The sequence below is a fragment of the Crocodylus porosus genome, unplaced genomic scaffold, assembly GCF_001723895.1.
Source record: "Crocodylus porosus isolate Cpor-Errol unplaced genomic scaffold, CroPor_comp1, whole genome shotgun sequence".
NCBI lineage: Eukaryota > Metazoa > Chordata > Crocodylia > Crocodylidae > Crocodylus > Crocodylus porosus.
In genome coordinates this window covers 3,638,836-3,660,510 of record NW_017728928.1, presented here as the reverse complement: position 1 = coordinate 3,660,510, position 21,675 = coordinate 3,638,836, and the positions used below count along the sequence as shown (strand labels likewise).

Genomic DNA, 21,675 nt, shown 5'->3' with positions numbered 1-21,675 from the left:
ATAATCCCTTTTGCAAGCCGAAGAAGCTTCTTCTTGAAAGGAGTTAGTGTTCTGCTCTGATCCTTCAGCTTAAATGCCTTCATCATCTTCTCTGTCAGGGTTTTGGCAGATGATCTCTTTCCCTGGGAAATTCTTCAAAACAAAGAAATTGAACACAATGTCCTTGGAGTGCTTAGTACAAAGGCACGTCTCCAGTGCAGAAGCTGTATCACCAATGCAAGATTTAGTCAGTCTTTCACATCTTGGGACCTAAGTCAATTTGTGCAAGTTGCGTGTTTTGCATAGACCTGAAGACTGGTTCCTCTCAAGTATTTTTCCATTTTTTCACTCAGATATTGAAGGAATAACGTGGTGTAGGCATGGGCAGAGAACATGCAATAGGCTAATATCAACAGGCAAATTCCAGTATTGAACATGAAGTTAAAAGAGACGGGTCAAGGGGGGAGCATGATGTAATATCTTAGCAGAGGGCTGGGTGTCAGGACCACTGGCATTTTAACAGGAGGCTGGACACCAAGCCCCTTTATTGCTTGAATAAGTCCCTTAACCTATACATTTCCTCGTTTGTAAAGCATGTGAAATCTCATCTATCATTAAGCAAATTGTGTGGATTAGTTAGTCAATTTTTAAGGCTCTATAAAGATGGAAATACTTATGCAAATGGGGCATGTCATTAAAATCTTGAAACCTCTGGCCCATTAATGTTTTTCTTCTCCCTGCAGGTGTCTTTGGACTGGTTAGGGAATGCAACAAAGAGGGACGTCAGGCCAGACAGCTACAGCATCAAACAATGCTGGCAATAAGAAACAACCTCCCACAGTCCGTGCATGTACGAGGCACATGCACAACCCCATGAGTATTCACTTGTTTTGTACATCCTACCTCCTGTCCATGGGACTTCTTGATGTTCTACACTGAAAATGAGACTCTTGGTATTAAATGTTAGGACCCACGAAGAGCTAGTGCTACAGAAGATGTTCAGCGTCTTTCCTGGTGTCTTAGATGGTCAAGTCCTACAACTGGAGTAATCCCTGATCAAAAGGTCCACCTGTCAACTTCAACAGAAAGAAAAGATATTGTGCTCCCAAGCACACAGGGAGTAATGTTTAACATTTAGGGTGCCTATACACATGCTCTGGGATGGAGGGGGGCATTTTAATTGGAGCAGCTGTTCGGAGCATTTTAATTGGAGCAGCTGTTTGGAGCTGCTCTAAGTAAAATGCCTGCAGTGTTTTGTGTGTTTAGTGTCCCGTGTTTTAAAACGGCAGTGGGGGCATTTTAACTAATGCTCATTTGATGATGAATCAAGACTGCTTCGACACCGTCTCATCAGAATACATCAGAGCCCATGTAAAAGTGCTCTTAGGTATCCATCCAGACACAAACAGATCTGACAGCTCACCTGGGACGGGGGAGCCAAGACCACAGAAGTCAGTGGTAAACCTATGGATGAGAATGAAACATTTCCAGTCTCCCTTGTGAGGTATTAAGATTAGGGGGTGACCCTTAAGGGCATGTCTACACAGCCTCTGGCCCACTGAGAAACACTTTCTGCCCACTTGCTTCTGCACAGCAAATGCTGGCTCTCGAAACAAGGCATGCCTTAAAGCCGTGGTTTTCAACCTGTCGTCTGTCGACGCAGGTCTCGGGGGTCTGCAAAAGATGACTCTGATCAATCAGACATATGCAAACACACCACACTTACAGTTCAAAGGGATCTGTGCCTCCATCTGAAATTTGCAAAGGGGTCTGCAGCTCCACTTGCAATTTTTTAGGGGTCCACAAATGAAAAAAGGTTGAAAACCACTGCCTTAAAACATGCATCTTTATTGGTGCACTCAGGGTCACTCTAAAACTGTTCCGTTACTTTTAACGGGAGGCTGGTGCACGCTGTGTAGAAGCGAATGGGTAGACTGTCAAAATGCATATGCACAGGGGTGAGTTCATGCAGGCAACTGGAAATCTGCCATTGGCCAACTGTAGAGGGCTTGCTTTAACAACCCACATGTTTGTTTTTTTAACACAGTTTATTTTGTGAGTGATTCTATATGCATTTGGAAAGAATTTAGCACCTTCTGGGCTAAGACAGGCAAATCATAAATAGAATGAGTAAAAAAAAAAAAAATCACAATTTTTCCCTCCTCAAAAAATTTAGAATTAAAGCCTCCCCAACTTTGATAAAGGGCCAAACTTTGCAGATGAAATCCACTGCTGATATAAACAGCCTTGCAAAACATTTTCATCATTTGTTCTGGGAACCTCCCACGTAACCTTCCTACAGAGCCTCACCCTAACTAGCTTCAGATTTTTTTCCTCAAAAACTGCTGGATTTCCAAAGTGCTTGAATGAAAACATTTATTATATAAAAAGCCTCTGTCCTTACTAAGGTTGCTTTGCCAGACTGCTGGTGTGTTATGAAAAGGCCTATACAGTGCCACTTCAGCCCATTTCTTCCTGAGACCCTCTCAACCACCATGGATGCTCTCTGTGACCACCCCACTCATCACACCATTCAGCTAAATCACTTGCTAATGTAATCCATCTGCATTATTGCTGCATCCAACCCTATGCATAAAGCGCCATGAGTTAGAGAGGAGGCCTGGATATCTGTCAGCACCCTGCAATTCCCTCCTTTCTTTTTTATTCCAGGATTGTAAGAGAGGTTTGCTTGAGTAACATTGGATATCCCTGTCTCTCTTTGAACAATCATTATTAAATTTACGCACACACAGGCCACACAATCCAGACTTAGATTAAGACTCTTTCCGAGTCCTGGGTTTTAGCTGCGATGGTGTAGTGCTGGCTCAAGTAAACTGCCAGGCCTACCCAAGCATAGTTACTATTCTGCATTTCCCTGCTGTAAGATAGGTACTGAGCAACTGGAAAAAAAAAGTACGTTGGTGAAAAGACAGGAATACCAAAGCACAATGGGGAGGATTAGGAACAATTTGGCCATCTTAGTCTAAATTACTCTCTCCACATTTTATTGCAACTGTAAATCTCTTAAGCAGTTTACAGAGACAGATGGGGCCATTGTGTGTAGTGGGCAATTAATTTTAACAGCACAATAGGTCTGAGGATAATTTGAATCCAACATTTTCTTAACCAGGCGTTTCCCATGCACCTAGAAAGGCAATAATTATCCAGGAATTGCCTGGGAAAAATGCTCAATTCACATATTGTTCCTTGGTTTCTTGGATAGAAGAAATAGTAGGGATGTGTTTTCTTCAAGTTGCAGGCTCTTCCACTCATCCCTCTTCAAGACCTCTGCTCTGAATCTATCACACAACCAGCATCTCTCCCCAGCAGACAATTTGCCTCTTATTCTGTCAGTCCAAGGGGCACAGCACTAAAAGTTCAATGCAACCACATGAAAAAAGATGGAAGAAAGTGGCAAGTACATATTTATTTTGGCCAAACTTAAAGCAATCCAGTATTTTAAGACAACATTGTGGAAAGCAAGAGGCAGATAAAATTAAGTATTTCTGCTAGAGGTTGGGCTTAACAAATACAGCTGGAGCCTGAGTGCTGTAATTTCCAGTTGCATGCAATTTCTATGACTTTGAGTTGTTTCAAATGTGACAAAAAGAAAATGAAGTGAAGACAAGGCTTTTTTCTTGCCTTTTATCTTTTCCAACTGAGCTGGCTTTTGATTTTTATAAAAATGATCAGTAATGTTTTAACATAAGCCTAAAGATACTGCCCTTTATTCAGTAGCAGATCCCTCATTTTGCATTCAGGATGCGAAGAGTCAACATACTCTAGTCTCCCACGAGAGAGAAAAAACTTTGTGAGCTAAAGGAAACAGGAATAGGAAATGAGCATCATAGAGCTGGTGCGAGAGACTGTTCCCTGACAGACAGAAAAGACGACTGAGGGGAAACAACTTCAGATGGCATCTCTCAAGGAACAGGCTACATAGCTCCAATAATTACCGGGGCACCAGGTTTTGCAACAGACCCAGATGCCGGCTGCAGCCCCTATTAATACGCACCACATTATCAGTGGGGCCAAACAACCCAGGTTCTAACCTCCACGTTGTGTTTACTTGCATCTCTACCAACATCATATATGCCATCACCTACTTACAGTGCAGGTGACAGACAGGGCAATCCCTATATGAAAGAGTGAGGGTGCACTGACCTGACATCAAGTCCAAAAACGCACAAAAGCTGGTGACAGAACAATTTAACCTTCCTGGAAAGTCCATCACTGGGCTCAGAATAGATGTTCTTCTACAGAGAAACTTTGAAAGCTGACTTGAACAAAAACTTGTGGAATCGTCCTTGTGTTAACTTGTGTTAAGTATGGTCTGTACAGGGGCTGCAGATTCATATCCCATTTCCTGGATCAGTTTTGGTGACCCCTTTGTGCCTATAGGTTTGGCTCTCTCAGCACTTCTTGCTTCTCCCCATCTCCGCTGCTTCCCGCCCTTCCCCGTCTCTACCCTAGTCATTGTATTTGATAGCATGCTCTGTGCATGTCTTTTCACTGCATCTGAAGAAGTGACCTCTTGCTCCCAAAAGCTTATGAATCTCTGATTCAGTTAGTTTATAAGGTATATCTCTATTCTGTCTCTGCTTGATTTTAGATTAATTTGGCTAAGTACCACTATCTAGAACTGGGGTGGGCAATTATTTCGGGTGGAGGGCCGCTTACTGGGTTTTGGCAAGCCATCGAGGGCTGCATGACAGGCAGCCAGGGCAGATAAATATTAATTTTCTAAATTTTTTAGGGGCCCTGTGGGCCAGATAGAATGACCTGGTGGGCTGCATCTGGCCCACGGGCCGGTTTTGCCCACCCCGATCTAGAAAGAAATGGATGATGGAAAGACTGGAGACTGTGAAGCATGGCATAGAGTTTAAAGGGTATTGTGGAAATCCAGACTTGAATGAAACCTGACAAGAAATGTTTTAGGGCAGACTTGACCTCACGTATATTTTACCCTAATCTCTAGGGTAATAAGAAACTTTAGTCTTTCCTAGCCAGAGTATCGGTCTCATTCAATAACTGTGTGGTGAGCAGGGTTACTCTACTAGCCTCAAGTTTCTTCAGTAGGCTGCACAAAACACATGTACATCCAGGATCTGATCCAGCTGTTGGCTTGCTGAACAGCAAAACCAGCCAAAAGGAAATAATAAGACATTCAGATCCAACCACATGAAATAATCTGTGACTCAGACTGACATTTTGATTAACGATTGTAAAACAATATCTGGGATTTAGTGGGATTCTAGCTCTTAAAGTTCACACGTCAAGCTGCAAATGCTATATTGAAAGAGAACAATGCTGATAGATCTGTATCATAATCATCAGCTCACGAGGCTCTGAAATGCTAAGTATCTTCTGTGCCTTTGGTGTCAGTGCTAGCTGAGGGAGTTCAGCGTGGCCAGGGACATTTCAGAGGTTTCTCAATATCTACATGGTATCTATAGGAGGGATGGGCTTGTGCTTAATGCAGTGAACTAGGACACTGGAAAAATTGTGCTCCCTGCTCCACAAGACAGTCACTGTCTGACTGTGGATAAATGCCTCAAGCACGCTGCACTGCAAGTTCCTATCTGCACAATGATGTTCTTAGCTGAACAACATGTGCACTTATCCTGTTATGTAAGGGATCATGGCCCATGTAGCCAGAACCTCCTATTTTGCATTTCTGGATGTGGTGGCTGCATTGTCTCTGGGTTGGAAGCAGCAGTACATACAGTTCCCACCCGAGACTGGCCCCTTGGATCAGACTGGAGGCCTGGACCTTGCGATTTGGAAGACCTATAACAACTTGCCATTAACATTTATCTGCTTTCCTTGCTGGGAGCACATGGTGCAGTGAAAGTCACAGAGATAGACCTCAGAAGCCTCCAGACGAGAAGACAATCCTGCCTAGTGGTTTTCTTTGGGCCCCAAGTGGGAATTGACTACAGTGGGATGGCCGGGCCGGGCCAAAACTGGCTTCTGGGGGACCTATGCCAAATGAATACAGTCCATCTGAGGTTCTGATCCCGGTCCTGTCTGCATGAGGCAAGGTGACTGAGCTGGTCTCTCATTGCATACCCAGCAATTGTCAATGAAGGCCCTGGGATGCCCCTCAGGGCAACTGAGCTGATGCCTGTTTAAAAGCAAATCAGCAGCCTGTAGCATCTCTCTCACTCTCTTTTGCAGGACATCCTACAACCAAGCTTATGTTAATGTTACCTGAGAGGGTACTCCCAGCAATGCAGTAGTCCTAGACTTTGGGAAAGCTGACTTCCATAAGCTCAGGAGGCTTGTTCTTGAGGCCCTGCGAGCCCATGATTTCACAACGAGGGGAGTTCATGATGAGTGGTTGCTCCACAAGGAAGCGATTCTCGAAGCACGAGGGGAGTCCATCCCCACCAGTAGCAAAGGTGGTAAAAAGGCTCAACAACCTCCTTGGCTCAGAAGGGAACTCGTGGACCCCCTACGTCTAAAAAGAGAGGCGTATAAAGGATGGAAGACAGGCAACACCACTAAGGAGGAATATTCTGCGCTGGTCTACACCCACAGGGAGTGAACTAGGAAAGCCAAAGCTGCAACTGAGCTCCAAATACCTACATGCATCAAGGACAATAAAAAGTCCTTCTTCAGATCTGTGGGGAGTCGAAAGAAAAACAAGGGCAACATTGGACCGCTGCTAAACCAGCTGGGGCAGCTGACTACCAACACCCAAGAAAAAGCCAATCTGCTTCATGATTACTTTGTGTTGGTTTTTTGTCCACCCTGCCTAACATGAGGGATGAGGGTGAATATATGGCCACCATTGATGTGGATCTTGAGGGAGCATCTTGAGAGGCTGGACCTCCGCAAAACAGCTGGTTCGGATAGATCGCACCCAAAAGTGCTAAAGGAACTGGCAGACATCATAGCGCAGCCACTGGCAAGGACAATTGAGAACTCGTGGTGCTCGGGTGAAGTACCTGAAGACCGGAGGAGGGCCAACGTAGTGCCCATCTTCAAGAAAGGGAGGAAAGAAGACCCGGGAAACTACAGGCCCATCAGTTTGACCTCAATCCTTGGGAAGATTTTGGGAAAAGCTATCAAAGAAACCATTCTTGACAGGCTGGTTGATGGCAACATCCTAGGGACAGCCAGCATGGGTTTGTTGCGGATAGGTCTTCCCTAACCAACCTCATTTCCTTCTGTCACCAGGTGACGTATCACCTGGACAAAAGGGAAGAGGTTGATACCTCATTTGGACTTTGAAAAAGCCTTTGACCTGGTGTGCTATGATGTCCTCGTAGAAAAATTGGGCAACCGTGGCCTTGGCTGCCCTACAGTCTGATGGCTGGAGAACTGACTCTGAGGTTGGACCCAGAGAGTGATAGCTGACCGAACCAAATCAACCTGGTGCTTGGTGACCAGTGGTGTCCCCCAGTACTCCGTTCTTGGACCTGTTCTCTTTAATGTCTTCATAAACAATCTGGACAGAAGCGGACTAGCTAAGTTTGCTGACGACACCAAACTTTGGGGGAAAGCGTCCAAACTTGAGGATAGGTTGGTGATCCAGGCCAACCCTGATATGCTTGCAAGATGGATGGATGAAAACCTGATAGCATTTAGTACAGAGAAATGCAAGGTGCTCCACCTCAGAAATAAAAATCCACATCACACTTATAGGCTCGGCAATGCTACACTCACTACCACCATGACTGAAAGGGACTTGGGGGTCATGATTGACCACAAGATGAATATCAGCCACCAAGGCAATACCGCAGCTGTCAAAGAGAACAAATCCTGGCTTGCATCTACTGATGCATCTCGAGCAAGACCCAGGATGTCATCCTCCCGCTGTACTCGGCCTTGGTGAGGCTGCAGCTGGAGTAGTGCATCCAATTCAGGGCTCCACGCGTGTCATCAGAGGGCAAGAGAACAGGCCTTATGAAGAGAGGCTGCAAGTTATGGGACTCTTCAGCCTGGAGACGCACAGGTTCACGGGGGACTTGGTGGCAGCCTATAAGTACATCGGGGGGTGCATCAGGATCTGGGAGAACGTCTGTTCACCAGGGTGCCCCAAGAGAAGACAAGGTCCAATGGTCACAAACTCCTGCAAGACCATTTTAGGCAGGACATAGGGAAAAACTTCTTTACTGTCTGAGCCCCCAAGGCCTGGAAAAGACGCTTCCCCCACCCCAAGGTGGTAAAAGCACCTACTCTGGACACAAACATTCGGATGTTTATTTTGCTGGGATCCTATGAACCCAGCTGACTTCCTGCTGCTGGGGCAGGGGGGATGGACCTGACGATCTTCCAAGGTCCCTTCCAGCCCTAATGTCTATGAAATCTATGAAACACAGCAGTCCCTTGAGTCAGCTTTCTTTTCTGCCCACCACTGAGGCTACCAACACAGCTTTTATTAACATGGGCCAAAGCATCTGGACCCAGAGGAGAGGAGACATCCAGGTTTGAAAATGAAAACAGTTCTACTCATTTTGGATATTTCTGACCTTCATTTTGGTGTTTTTTTCAAGGCAGGCACAGCAGCTACAGTGGTTTTGGGTTTAAAAAATTACCAGTGGAAACATCGAACTTGAAAATGCCTGCAGCCTCCCAAATACCCGCTGAACTCCATGCAGTCAGTGCAAGGCTCAACTCTCTGAGTAGCTGTGCATGCACATGCACGCTGTTGCAAAGGGCAACGTGGGAAAACGAGGGTGCAGGGTTTGTACAGACTGGCAATGCCGCTGTTTCAGTCCACAAGTGGACAGGGCTCACTCCTAAAGAGCCTGACAGCACAGGGAGAAGATTTTAGGTTCATTCTCCCCCGGAGCTTGAAGCTACTCAACGGGAATACCTTGAAACAATCAGGTGCAGCTGGTTGGACACGGCACTTCTGCTTCAGTGCAGAGCCGAACAAAGAAATCAAGAAGGAAGCAAAGCTCCCAGCACAGGTGAGAGCAGCACTGAAAGAAGCCTTGGTGCAAGAAGGCAGTTTGGGTTCTTGTTACACTGATTTTCCTTGCTGCTGATCATTTAACCTCTCGGTGCCTCTTCCCCATGCATCACCTGGCTGGGAAGAAGATGACATGCTGTATTCAGATTCAATGCACTAGTGAGTGCAGTGTGTTATTTAAATGTTATTCTAGTTTTTGTGGGAACAGCGGCATCTCCAATGGCTAATGACAAAAAGAACAAATCAAATAAAACTATACTGTCCTGACCCATTCAGGTTTCAGCTCCCCAACATCTCCAGGCCGGAAGAGACAGCACGCCTTGCCCTGAATTTGTGCCAACAGTTGCCCCTGATCAACCCAACTGTAAATGGGTACCTGGGCATTGGGTTAACAGCATCATTCCCTCGGCTACAGGAACTAGCATGCCTTAAGTAGGCGAATCTCTGACTTTAGCAAGAACAAAAGGCTGAGTCCAGATAGCTGTTCCATTCCTGGTTCTTCTGCAGGACAAATCATGCACTCTGTAACATTAAAACCCCAAAACATATCCAAGTAACAGAAAACTCAACCGGTGTTGACATGAAATACAGATGTCTGCAATAGTAAGGATTATGCAAGGTGAGATTCTTTCCATTTTCTACTGCTAGATAGGTTCATGTAGCCCTCAATAAAAAAAATATCATTTTCTCTTGATGGAGAGTTCTGACTTAGCAAATAGATTTAAAGCAGTAATAAAGACTCATGTTCAAAAACCAATGAATCAAGCAATTAAAAAATCAGTTAGACAGAAAACCATCTCAGAATTCCCTGAACTCTTAAGGAGTGAACATAATCCAAAGTGATTCTGGTCCTACTTCATGCAAAATTATCCTGGGATTTACATTACGTGTGGGAGGACTATAAACACACATGAACAAAATGTTCAATGATTTCTGCTTGGTATTATGGCTAAAACAAATATGCAATTAAGAGCAATAGTTCTTGTTTGTTTACTGATGAAGGCCAAAAAGTTAAGTTAGAAATGTTGGATCTTTGGACTGCAGTCGCTTTGCCAATTATTGCAGGAGAGTCAACACAGAAGAGAACATCTGTGAGGGGAGCAAAAAAATATGCTCAGCTTTATGTTTAAAGATTTCAAAATGAGAGAAATTTGGGTTTATTACTTTCCATGTGTTTTTTGACCCTGATTGTCAGCGGCTGTAATGTAAAACAACTTCACTCCTACATTGCCAAAAAACAAGTATTTTATCTCTATCTAGAGCTAGGAGAACATTTGAAAGTTCATACTAATACATTACTTCCATTAACATCAGGAAGCATGTGACTTGATTTCTACCTCAGCCCCTCTGGAATTAATCCATGGAGCCGGTGCTGTTCTTGTGTGCAGGGATGTATGGAGAGTAGCATGTTAGGGTTGGGCTCTGGACTGGAAACACTGAACACTACCTTAGCTCATATGGATCCCAGCGTAGGTAAATGCCTGACTTATTACCAGGGATTTTGGTTTTACAAATTATACATTTTCTGATTTTTAAAAAAACCCACACATCTGTTTTCCTGTGATTAAAATGAAACATCAGTGCATATATCAGCATCAGTTGAACACAATCAATAAAACATTGATATATTTACAATTTTAAAGCAGTTTGGAAGCATGTCGGTGCCTCTATCACGATAATAAAATACATTTTAAATACCTATACATTATGGTGTTTGATTTTGGGTTTTTTATCATGAAAAATCAGAGAGGCACCCTGTGTCTGCTCGAATAGGACACCTGACATTGAGGAGGGGGGAAGGGGTCGTTTGTGCTGGGCACGTCAAAATGTCCATCATACCTTGTGTGTCAAATGACTCATTAGGGGAGTCTCAACGCACATCCCAATGGCAGACAACAACATGTTTTTTCACCCAGAACAAGACTACACAGTGGATTGTCTTTTGTGTTGAAGGTGCTCATCCATGCTTGATAGGAGACAAAAAGCATGAGGCACTGAACCTTCAGAGCAATGTAATGTTCAGATAAAAAAATGAGCATTTTTTTTCTCAGAAGAAAACTCATCATTTTTCACAGAAAGCAATATTTTTTGTTTAGCTGGAAGCCTCATTTTCTCCTGGAAAAACAGCAAAGTTTTGGACTTACCCTACTCAGCCATTTGAAGGATAGACGTCTGCTTTTGAAACTTGGCCTCCAGAATAAGAATTTTCTTCTGCTGGAAGTTGCAGCTGCTAATGCCAGGCTGCAGAAAGGGCTACGACCTTTTTAGCAGGCTGAGCAAAAATCAGCTGCAGCCTCAGTAAGCAGAAAGGATGATTAGGGAAGTGGGAACTCACTTCTACAGAAAGAGATGAAAAGAGTTTGGCTTTAACCCATGAAGGTTGAGGGGAAGTGAGATTATCTGTTAGAAATATGTCAAGGGGATGAATGGAAGAGAGGAAAAAAGAGCTATTTAAGATAAAGGACAGTACTGGCACCAGAAAAATGGGGACATATTGTCATCGACCAAGGTGGTTTCTAACTATCAGAGCAGTGAGGGTCTAGAACAGTCTTCTAATAGGACAAATGGAGCAAAAAACGTGAATACATCTAAGATGACGTTTATGAACACATTTAGATTATGTGATTACCTACCAAAGCAGGAGACTGAACTTGGTGACCCAGGAGGTTCCTTCCAGGGGCATGCTCCGAAAAAGGATACATATCATTTTAGAATTTTATTTTGGCTCGATCCGGGCAACCTAATACCACAACCTAATAACTGCCAGGTCAACGGACTGGTTTTCTGGCCAGGATAATCCTCACTTGCCTTAGCATCAGTTGGCAAGAGCAGGCTTAGTCATAGTGAAACATCAGAATTCTTGTTCTGTGGCCAATTTGTGATTTCCAAGTGATTTTCTTTTCTGTTTCTAAACAAAAAGCAACATTCCCCACTGTAGGGAAAATTTGGTTTAATAATTTCTAAGTCCTAGCAGACTAAGACCTGGGTGCCAGGGCTGAGCCAGGATCTTTGAAGCTAGGGTTGTGATCTTTTTCCTAGAAATATTCAAAATAAAAATGATTCGATAATTTCTAAATATACGTTTTTTCAGATTTTTCTCTCTTCCATGGGAAGTTGCAATACTGCTAACTACTACTATTACTATTCACTGAGACTAACTGTGCAACTGCTGACAGACCCAGGATCCGTAATGGGGTGCCAGGACTCTCTGGGTCCCAGGTTTGCAGCTGGGACCCTGGAAGCCCTGGACAGCCCAAGTAAAAGTGAAAATGTCAACAGATACAAATCTCGACAGATCCAGCCCAGCCCTACATTGGAGACACATCCGCTCTTTATAGACACGCTGAGATGTTTCATATGCTTTCTTCTGCGTGTTTTAGCAAAAAATGTAACCATTTTTATTGGTTCCTCAAATCATCCTTTTTTTTAACTCTACAAATCAATGTGGTGACAAACACACATTTGAAATATTGTGTTACTCCTGGTCCTTATGCAAAGCCAACAGAGTCCTGGGAGAACATGCTGTCATCTGTTTTTCCTCAAACACCACCAAAACCAAATCAGTAATAATCTAGGTCCTACTTTTTGAAATGCAGTTTTCACAGGGGGGTCTCAAAGAGAGGAATCCCACAGAAAGCAGTAAAAATTTGGGTCTGCATTTAGTTCATTGCACAATGGTGTTGCATAATAGTAACCAAAAGCAAATTAAGACAACAGCAGAGTTTCAAAAGTGTCAAAGATAGTGGGTGTAGTTTGTGAAAGTCTTTGTCATTGGCCATGAGCCATCAACAAAAAGCAAAGCAGCTCAACTTTCAGAAAAGAAGTTGAATTTGCAGGTTGGCTTTTATGAGAAAAATGACCTTTCTTATTTCTAAATGGAGAGACCCATTTTAGATGCAACAGATTTGAAAATCTACATTTCCATTTCAGAAGGTAACTTTGGTTTCAATAAAAGCAGACTTTTATTGGCAAGAGTACAAAAATAGAGTAAAAACCTTAGCCAAAATGTATCTGAACACAGATGTCTTACATGAGTGTTTCTATACATATTGCTTAATGGGAAACAAACAGAAAATATTGAAATATTGGTACAGGATCTCTGATGTACTTAGTTTCCACTGAGCACAGAGAAGTGTGCATATTGTAGGCACCATTACAAACGAAGGTATGGCTTCCTGATTCGCTTCCCTAGCTCTGGCCCAGGACCGTCTCAGGATAGCCCAAGGCTTATCCTGTCTTCCATAATGATTGCCAGCTCTTCACTGATAATCCACAAATGTCATAAGTGGATTCGTTTTCATTCAAGTCATTAATGGAAATATTGAATAGTACTGGGTCCAGGCCAACCCTTGTAGGACTCCTCTAAAATGTCTTCTGAGTTTGATAGTGAACCATAAAGAGGTGTTTTGAGTGAGTTTTTTTCCATTGGTTGTGCACCCACCTCAAAATGATTTCTCTGAGACCATATTTCCGTAGTTTACTTATGCGACTGTCATCTGGAATCCGGAAAAAAGCCATGCTAAGGCAAGATCTCACATCTACTGCATCTCCCTTATCCACTAGGTCTATTACCCTGTCAAAGGAGGAAATTAGATGAATTCAACACAATTTGGTCTTGACAAGTACATGTTGCTTGTTTTAGCTCCTCATTATCATTTTTTTTAAATAATTTGATCTTGTATAATAATTTGTTCCTGTAATTTCCTAAATTTTCTTTCCTTTTTTTTTTTTAAAAAACAGGTATTATGTTTGCCCTTTTCTAGTTATCTAGGACTTCTCCTGGTCCTCCAGGAGCTTTAAAAAATAATAGCTAATGGTTCAGAGATGGCTTCTTAGAAATGTTATGGTAATGTCAAACATGACATGGGCTCTCTAAGGTTAATATCATACTTGTCAGATTAAAGGGCAGATCCTTTGATGGAGTAAAGGGAAATTCTTCTGTTGATGAGGCGTGCTGATTTATGATCTGTAGGCCTAAAGTATTCTTTGGAGGGTGGGGTTGAGGAAGCACTTAATTATACTACAAGACTATCTCTACAAAGAGATCTCTTTTCATTTCCATTGTTTTATTTCATATTTAATTCCAATTCCATCTGCAAAATTTGTTTTTCATTTCCTATGTATGCTTTACTATCTCTTTCATGCAAACCATGTCATCCTGAGAACAGTAACACTTCTATTATTTCAAAATGTTCTTTCCTTAAAAGGAAAACCTAAATTAGAAAAAAATAATTCTTTTGTCCAAAGTACAGAAGCTGCAATACCTGCTGTGCTGATAACCATATTATGCTGATAGACAATCAAATCTTAAAGATTAAAATTGATTAAATAGGAAACATTTTAACATTGCTAAATGTCTTGTGGCTGAAGTTGTTTCCATTCATAATTTCCATCCAATGCCAGATCAAAATTTTCCTTCTCTTGCTCTCGAGAGAGCTCCAAGAACACCTAAAATACACAACAAAAAAGGTCTAGTTATTTTTCAGTGTCAATAATTAATCCCTTCACCAACTTTTATGAATCTTTGCAATGCCAGTTTATGGGTTTGCAGCTGCCCAGAAGGCGAACCCCACTCGGAATGGGCTCTTTGCTGATCGGGATAAGGCAACTACCTAATACTCTGCAAATTGGCTCACTAAACTTTTGGAGTAATGCTTGGGAAAGGCATTGTCTTCTCAGGAGCTCTGTAGATTTCTGTTGCTGTTGACTCTACATGCATTCCCAAAGGCATATTTAAGTCAAATGCTATACAGCATTTGGAATATAATACTAGCTGTTTATGGTGGCTGTTCACCCTGAGATAAGAAGGTAACATTTCTTTGAGTCATTTTCATTTCCCTTTGGATTTCTTATAAGCCTTGCAATAGGGACCAAAACATATATCTAGGCCAAGGGGAGAAGCAGCTACAGAGGTCGCATTGCCCACGGTGGTGATCAAGGTGGTCAGTTCCACGCTGCGAAAAGGACACTTTCCCCTCTTTCTCCCCTACGTGGGTCTGCAGGACAGGCCGTGCTCTGCCCCCATTGCTAGATTTAGCCCTTATAGGATTTGGAAACCCATCTGTTTCTCCAACACATTTCCTTCTTCTGTCAAAGCCTGATGAATATAGTGGGCTGCCTTTGTGTCTTCTAAATTTTATAGCTTGCATCTCTGCGCGCATCACATGCCTGCATCAAGGTGTTCAAAGAGAAGCTGTACTCCTCGAAGCCCAAGGTTTGTTTGGCTGTGAAGAAATTAAAATATAGTCAAAGAAAATACTATTGCCCTTTTCAGGTGATTTTGGTCTGCTGCTTCTGCTTTCGTTCTTACCTGCCTCGAGCTTGGAGAAAGCCTGGGACAGAGGAAGAGCATCTTCCATTGGTATCTTGTAGACCAGCAAAGAAGGAATCCTGTGGGGAAAGAAAAAGACATCATAATTTTTTGCCTACCTCCTCAGATTAAGCTTGTGGACCACACTGGGCGTACCTCCAATGTGGGGCAGAAAGGGAGAGCTGTACTTCACTGTATGGCCATATACAGACCAGCAGCTCATTATCTGGAGAATGTCCCTATACATCTATTCTCAATCCTGGATTGGGATGTAACATTTACTGGCAAACTGCAGCGGGAATGATGTACTAAAATTCTGCAGGCAACCAGCAGTACATGACCTAAACCTATAATGGGACCAGATATACTGGCAGTTACCGCTCTTGACGAGCTGCTTGTGGGAAGATCGTCAGAATTTTGGCATGGAGTTCATCGACTTGCTCAGCGTCCTTCACTTTAATTTCCAGTAGGTAACCTTTGCCAAACTTGCTTTTCAAGTACTGGATGGAGCCAATGCACCTGTTAACAAGGGAAGAAGCACAGTATGAAATAGTGATTAGTGGACTTGGCGTTTTCCCACAACTCTCATCTCATAGTGCAGGAGGTATAAGGAATTGACAGGCTCCAAAAAAATCTCTCAGTTCCATGAGAAACACCTTGCTCTTGCTATTGAAGCTATCTTGAAGCTTACCGGAGCTCTCCAGCCACCATGATGGCCACCCGGTCACACACTGCCTCAGCCTCCTCCATGTAGTGCGTTGTCAAAATAGCCCCTTGCTCCTTGTTCTTCAGTGCAGCATGAATTGCTTTCCTAAAACAAAAGGGCTGTTACATCACAGGAATAGACAAATGAGTTTTCCTATTGTCCTTTCCCCTCAAAATGGCAAAAATGATTACTCTGCAAATATTAACAAATCAATGAATACATGAAGGTACTCTGAAATAATGATACAACTGCACATTTATGAGCAAAACCCATTATAGTTTGTTCCAAAATAACATTTGCTGTAGTGCTGGGTTAATGAGGAGGAACTGCTATTAAAAGGCTTTTGCCTTAGCCAAACATATTTTTCTTAGGCCAATGAGAGTTGTTTTCAAGTAACAGAGTTGTCAAGTGGACAAGGGTACTAACTAGAGCAGGGCTGAACTTGCTTATAAATCTGAGACACAAAAAAGAGCCAAAATTTTGTTTCATACCCTGATTATTTTTCCAGCTTATGAGATGTTAAAATGCAAGAAACCCCATAGAATGGTCAAGGAACCTAAATGATATTAACATTAATTTTAAGACACTAGTGCAGCTATGCCAATAACCTAGAGGCTGAGAACAAAGATATAATACATTTCCAAAATTGCTGGGCTCCACAGCTTCCACTGACTTGAAAGTTTTTTGGTTTTTTTTTAGGTGTGCAGTGGTGGATTTAGAAATCTTAGGTACCCAGTCTCAGCTCCCAACACTTTTGCACCATTTCAATTTAGTCCTGAGGTGAAGGCCTAATCATTGGCACAGGCAGTACTCACCACACTTGCCGTTGGCCTTTAGGGTCCATTCCAGTGGATGGCTCATCCAAGAGCATAACTGTTGGGTTACCCAGCATGCTCAGGATGAAACACAGCTAAAATGGAAGAAAGACATTGAATGGACAACTTCAGAAAGGTAAGCTGTAGTACCCGTGTATGACCAAAGGCAATTATGGCCCAACATATTTTATGTGCCTGTGACACATCTACTGGGGTCTGAACCCAAGTGCACATGCACGCTGGGAGTCCTGTTACCCTTAATAACTCTGTACTTATTATATTAAAACATTTTGAGTATCATGCTGTGCAATATTCTGTTCTATAGTACGTGGAATGATATAATTCCTTCTGAAGTGAAGCAGCACAAATATTGGTGCACTCTATCATAGAAAGCAGTGCAAATCTTATCCACTTAACTGGGAGCAGAACTACACCTCTTATCCATTAATGTAAGCCTTTTATTAACATAATGAACGTCGCAAGTACTCATACTGTTTTGTGGAGATAATTCACCAGCCATTACTTCAATGCATTTAATCCCAAACCAAGATTTTACTACATCTGCAATAAAAATTCAGTCTAATGCATGGAAGGCTACATTCGGTTCTCATTTATTTCAGTGGCATGTGTGAAGCTTGTCCAGATAACACACTCGCAGAAGTGAGAATGGAATTCAATATTAGAATAACGTCACACACACCTTTCTCGTTATGCCAGCGGATAATGTCCTGGTTTCTTTTTTTAAATGCTCCTGGAGCTCCAGAGCTTTCACCATTCTGTAGAGCAAGGAGAAGAAAGAAAGGGAAATGAATGTTTGTTTTCTCCCTCGCAGTCCCCAGTTAAATGAGACTGGCAGCAAAAGGGAAAGAGTTGACGGTCCTCCCCACCTAGGGTTTTGGGGGCAAAACAGGTCCCCTAAGGGAGTCCGCTCCCAGTAAAGAATATTTGAATTTGGTCAAGAGAGGACAGTTTTAAATTTTCTAGTGAAGTTTTTGGTAGAATTTGCCTATTACCTTCTGTGACCACCACCCTTTCTATTTGTGTTTCTCCCTTTGAAAATCAGAATCGCAGCATCTGGGAGAGGGTTCAACTTCCAGCTGTTGAGTGGCAGGGGAAGGGGGAGCGGTGGAGACTTTGGAAACTGGAAATATTTTTTGTTGGTACCGATCAATGGCGACAGCAGCATCTTTTTTCCTCAGCCCTTTCACAGCCGCATAAACCTCCAGATGCTCCTGCACGGTCAGGGTTGGCCAGAGAGGGTTCCCCTGAGGGCAGTAGCCCAGGAAGCCAGGGCCTCTGGCTTCCAGTTGAGATCCAACTGCATCTTTCCCCTTTGCCAGCACCTGCACAAACAATCAGGTATTCTGCTCTTGTGTAATCGTTTGATAAATAGGTGGAGTTCAAATACGAGGAAGATTAACGATGGGATCATTGAGGGTTTGTAAAAGGAGAATTACTGAGCAGAAAGCACTGCTAGGTAGGGGTGTGCAAAACAGGCCCTATTAGATTCCGGTTCAGCCTGGATCACGGACAGTGATTCAATTCATTGATTTTGGTCGCTGTCCCTGATTCAATTTGGCATGATACAATTATTTCCAATATTAACAAATGTATGATACTCAGAAGGACTTTATATTTTTGTTTCAAGTATTCCAATTTTGTTTAGTCTGTAGAAAGTTAGTTCAGCTTGTGAGTGTACAAAATAGACGTTCATCTCGTGATTACTTTAACAGCTAACAATTTGCATGATTTGTACTTGCATGCAATTGTGCACATGCAAGTACAATTTGCATATGTACCTTTCATAGCATGATGTACAGGGCTAGAAATCTCATCCCAAATATTGCTTTGTTTTACTGTAACGATAACTTAGGAGTAAGCACTGGACTTTCCACTCACATAGTCACTTTGCAGTCTATTTGCCTCACCCACCTGCCCAGCGCTCAGCACAGTCTCTCCCGTGATCATATTTATGGTTGTACTTTTTCCAGCTCCGTTGGGTCCCAGCAGTCCTAATACCTCTCCTAGAACAAAGATGAACCAAGTTTCAATCTTTCAATTAGGGAATCATGAAAATAATTCTAGTAAAAGATTCCTGGGCTCTGACCTCTTCTAACACAGAAAGAGACATTTTTGGTAGCCACTTTCTTCTTTTTCTTAAAAACAGCACTGGCTTTCTTGACCTTATATTCTTTGCGCAGATTGTTGACCATAACAACTGGTTTCTGGGGAGAGGGGGGAAAAGAAAACCCTTTAAAGAGCAAATCTCTTGCATTACACAAAACCATGGGACATCCTGTCTGCACTGAGGTGGGAGCACACTCCTGCTAAGCTGCTCCCAGGCTCCCCCTGCCCATTCGCTCTTGCACACGTGCTCCAAATGCAGAACTACAACCGTGACACTCTGCATCCACACTGGAGACCGGGGTCTCTAGCATGCTTGAAAGCGGCTGCTGAGCGCTGACTCCAGAGTGCCGACCCTCTGAGGCGAGGGGGTAGGAAGAGGTCAGAAGAGGGGCAGCTCAGCAATGGCTCAGCTGGGGATTGCCCCTGCTGTGGTATGGGCACCTAAAGGGGTTGGTGCGATGGCGATGCAGGCAGGGGTCAGTGTGGGCCCAACGACAGTCTAGACAGCAGCAGAGCTTAGGCAGGGGTCAGATGCCTACGAGACGAACATTATAATATGCATAATATTGCAGTCCAAACAGGAGGCAATGAGGACTCTTAGGGGCCTAGAGTACTAAGGCTCCTAATTCCCTCTTAGTCTTGTAAGGAGTCTACTGGACCCATTGAGGTGTGGCCCTAATGGCACAAAGGCATTACTCTTGCCCTTTCAGCTTGAACATCTTCCTTTTATTCTTCTGCAAGGACACTACAAGACCCATTGAGGTGTGGCCTTAAATGGCTCAAAGGCATTCAGTGTTCAGGCATTCAGACTGATCAACTGAAGAGTGCCTCTGTCTTCCTCTGTATTGAGACTAAACATTATGCCTGATATATTCTTGGTAGTAACAATAATACAACTCCAAAAGTGTGTGTGATGCTGCCAAAGCGTGCAATCACAATTCTCATTCCAAGCTTCATTTGTTTTAAATACTTTGAGGCCAAAAATGCCCCCTCCCAAAACAAAACAAATGGAAAAAAACCCCTAGAGAAAACAAAGCCTTCTACTTTCTATTTAAAAACTATATTTTCAGTTTTTATTTCAGCTAAGTCCATTTAGAAGTCAGTTTCTATGTCTACTTATCCCATTTGGAAAGTCAATTCTTACCAGCAAAGACAAGTAAGGTAAACCATTGGACTTTCTCACCAATATTTATTATTCTTTTAGCAATGCACATTTCTACCAACATGAAAATGGGACTAGAGTAGTCAGACATGCAGACAGGAAGGCTGCTTTGTTTTACCTCCTTCTGATTCTGAGATGCTATTGCCTGCCTTACTCTTTCCCTTTCTGCTTGAACATCTTCATCCTCCTCTTCTGGTTCATCTGGATTCTGATGGCAAGGCTCTTTCCCTGGGGAGAGTCTATAGATCAACAATGCCAAGTTAGTCTGGTACCTTTGTTTCTCATTTACAATCATGCATTATGAATAAGGCAAGACTCCATTCCTTTCCATCATAACATTATTTGCATTTCCTGCTATTTCATATTCATTAAATTGATTATTTCAAACATGTAAAATAAGTGGCCCAGAAAACACGTACACAAAGCCCAACACCAAAGAGGTTATTTATGAGAGTGTCATGTCTGCAGCTCAGCCCTCCTCTGTCCCAGCTTCCAAAATACAAGAGAATAATTTGCTGCTTCTTGTAGTTCTTGTATTACTGACTGCCTATCCCCTGCACTGAACAAGAGAGAGGCTATTTAGGACAAATAATGACAAATAGTATCATTAAAGACCACCAAGATATTTACTTTCTGGCTTTTCCTAACTTATGAATACCTGACATGGCAAACTTAGCACTCTTTTCATAGTTTCATAGTTAGTAGGGTCGGAAGGGACCTGAGCAGATCATCAAGTCCAACCCCCTGCCATGGCAGGAAAGAGTACTGGGGTCAAACAACTCTGGCAAGATGTTCATCCAGCCTTCTTTTAAATACCCCCAGGGTAGGAGCCTGCACCACTTCTCTTGGAAGTTGGTCCCAGAACCTAGCCGCCCTGACCGTGAAGTTGCGCCTCCTGATGTCTAGTCTGAATCTCCCCTCTGCCAGCTTGTGACCGTTATTCCTGGTCACTCCTGGCGGTGCTCGGGGGAACAGTGACTCCCCCAGTTCCTGCTGGTCCTCCCTAACTAGTTTGTAAATGGCCACTAGATCCCCCTCAGCCTTCTCTGGTGGAGGCTGAACAGGTTCAGGTCCCTTAGCCTTTTAATGTAGTGGTTTCAACAAGAAAGCAGGAGGCAAAATATCATGTAGAACATGATGAAATTCAAGAACCAATTACTAGTAGGTTTGCATTAATAGAGCATGCTCTGTTGAATTAACATTGGAAATGGTAATGACAGTAGGTTATTATCTAGAACTAGAAGGAAAGGGCAGATTACAGCAGGACCAGGTCAGGTTACAGGGGTAGGCAAATGACAATAGGATGGGATTCAATACTGACAAGTGCAGGGTGCTGCACTTGGGCAGCAAGAACCAGCAGCGTACCTACAGGCTGGGGAACTCCTTTCTCAAAAGCATGGTGGCAGAAAGAAATCTTGGAGTCATTATCGACTCCAAGATGAACATGGGCCGGCAGTGTGGGAGGCAGTTAGGAAGGCCAACCGCACCTTGTCATGCATCCACAGATGCATCTCGAGCAGGGCCAGGGAGGTGATCCTCCCCCTCTATGCAGCACTGGTCAGGCCGCAGCAGGAGTACTGCGTCCAGCTCTGGGCACTGCACTTCAGGAGGGATGTGGACAACATGGAGAGGGTCCAGAGGAGGCCACTC

The 21,675-nt window shown here is 43.2% G+C and overlaps 1 protein-coding gene across 3 annotated transcripts in view; it reads right to left on the bottom strand.

Annotated features, from left to right (window-relative positions):
• Window positions 1-12,843: 12,843 nt before the first annotated feature.
• Window positions 12,844-21,675, bottom strand: part of LOC109314945 (ATP-binding cassette sub-family A member 10-like) — a 51,312-nt gene continuing 42,480 nt past the window's right edge. For all 3 annotated transcript variants that reach the window (XM_019542344.1, XM_019542343.1, XM_019542345.1), the window contains 11 exons: window positions 20,144-20,264; window positions 18,844-18,961; window positions 18,669-18,760; window positions 17,901-18,079; window positions 17,437-17,512; window positions 16,737-16,831; window positions 15,907-16,026; window positions 15,594-15,734; window positions 15,216-15,295; window positions 15,074-15,129; window positions 12,844-14,353 (listed from right to left, as the gene is read on the bottom strand). In XM_019542344.1, the coding sequence (XP_019397889.1) occupies window positions 14,255-14,353; window positions 15,074-15,129; window positions 15,216-15,295; window positions 15,594-15,734; window positions 15,907-16,026; window positions 16,737-16,831; window positions 17,437-17,512; window positions 17,901-18,079; window positions 18,669-18,760; window positions 18,844-18,961; window positions 20,144-20,264 (1,177 nt within the window). In that variant the 3' untranslated portion in view covers window positions 12,844-14,254. The remainder of the gene's footprint in view (window positions 14,354-15,073; window positions 15,130-15,215; window positions 15,296-15,593; window positions 15,735-15,906; window positions 16,027-16,736; window positions 16,832-17,436; window positions 17,513-17,900; window positions 18,080-18,668; window positions 18,761-18,843; window positions 18,962-20,143; window positions 20,265-21,675) is intronic.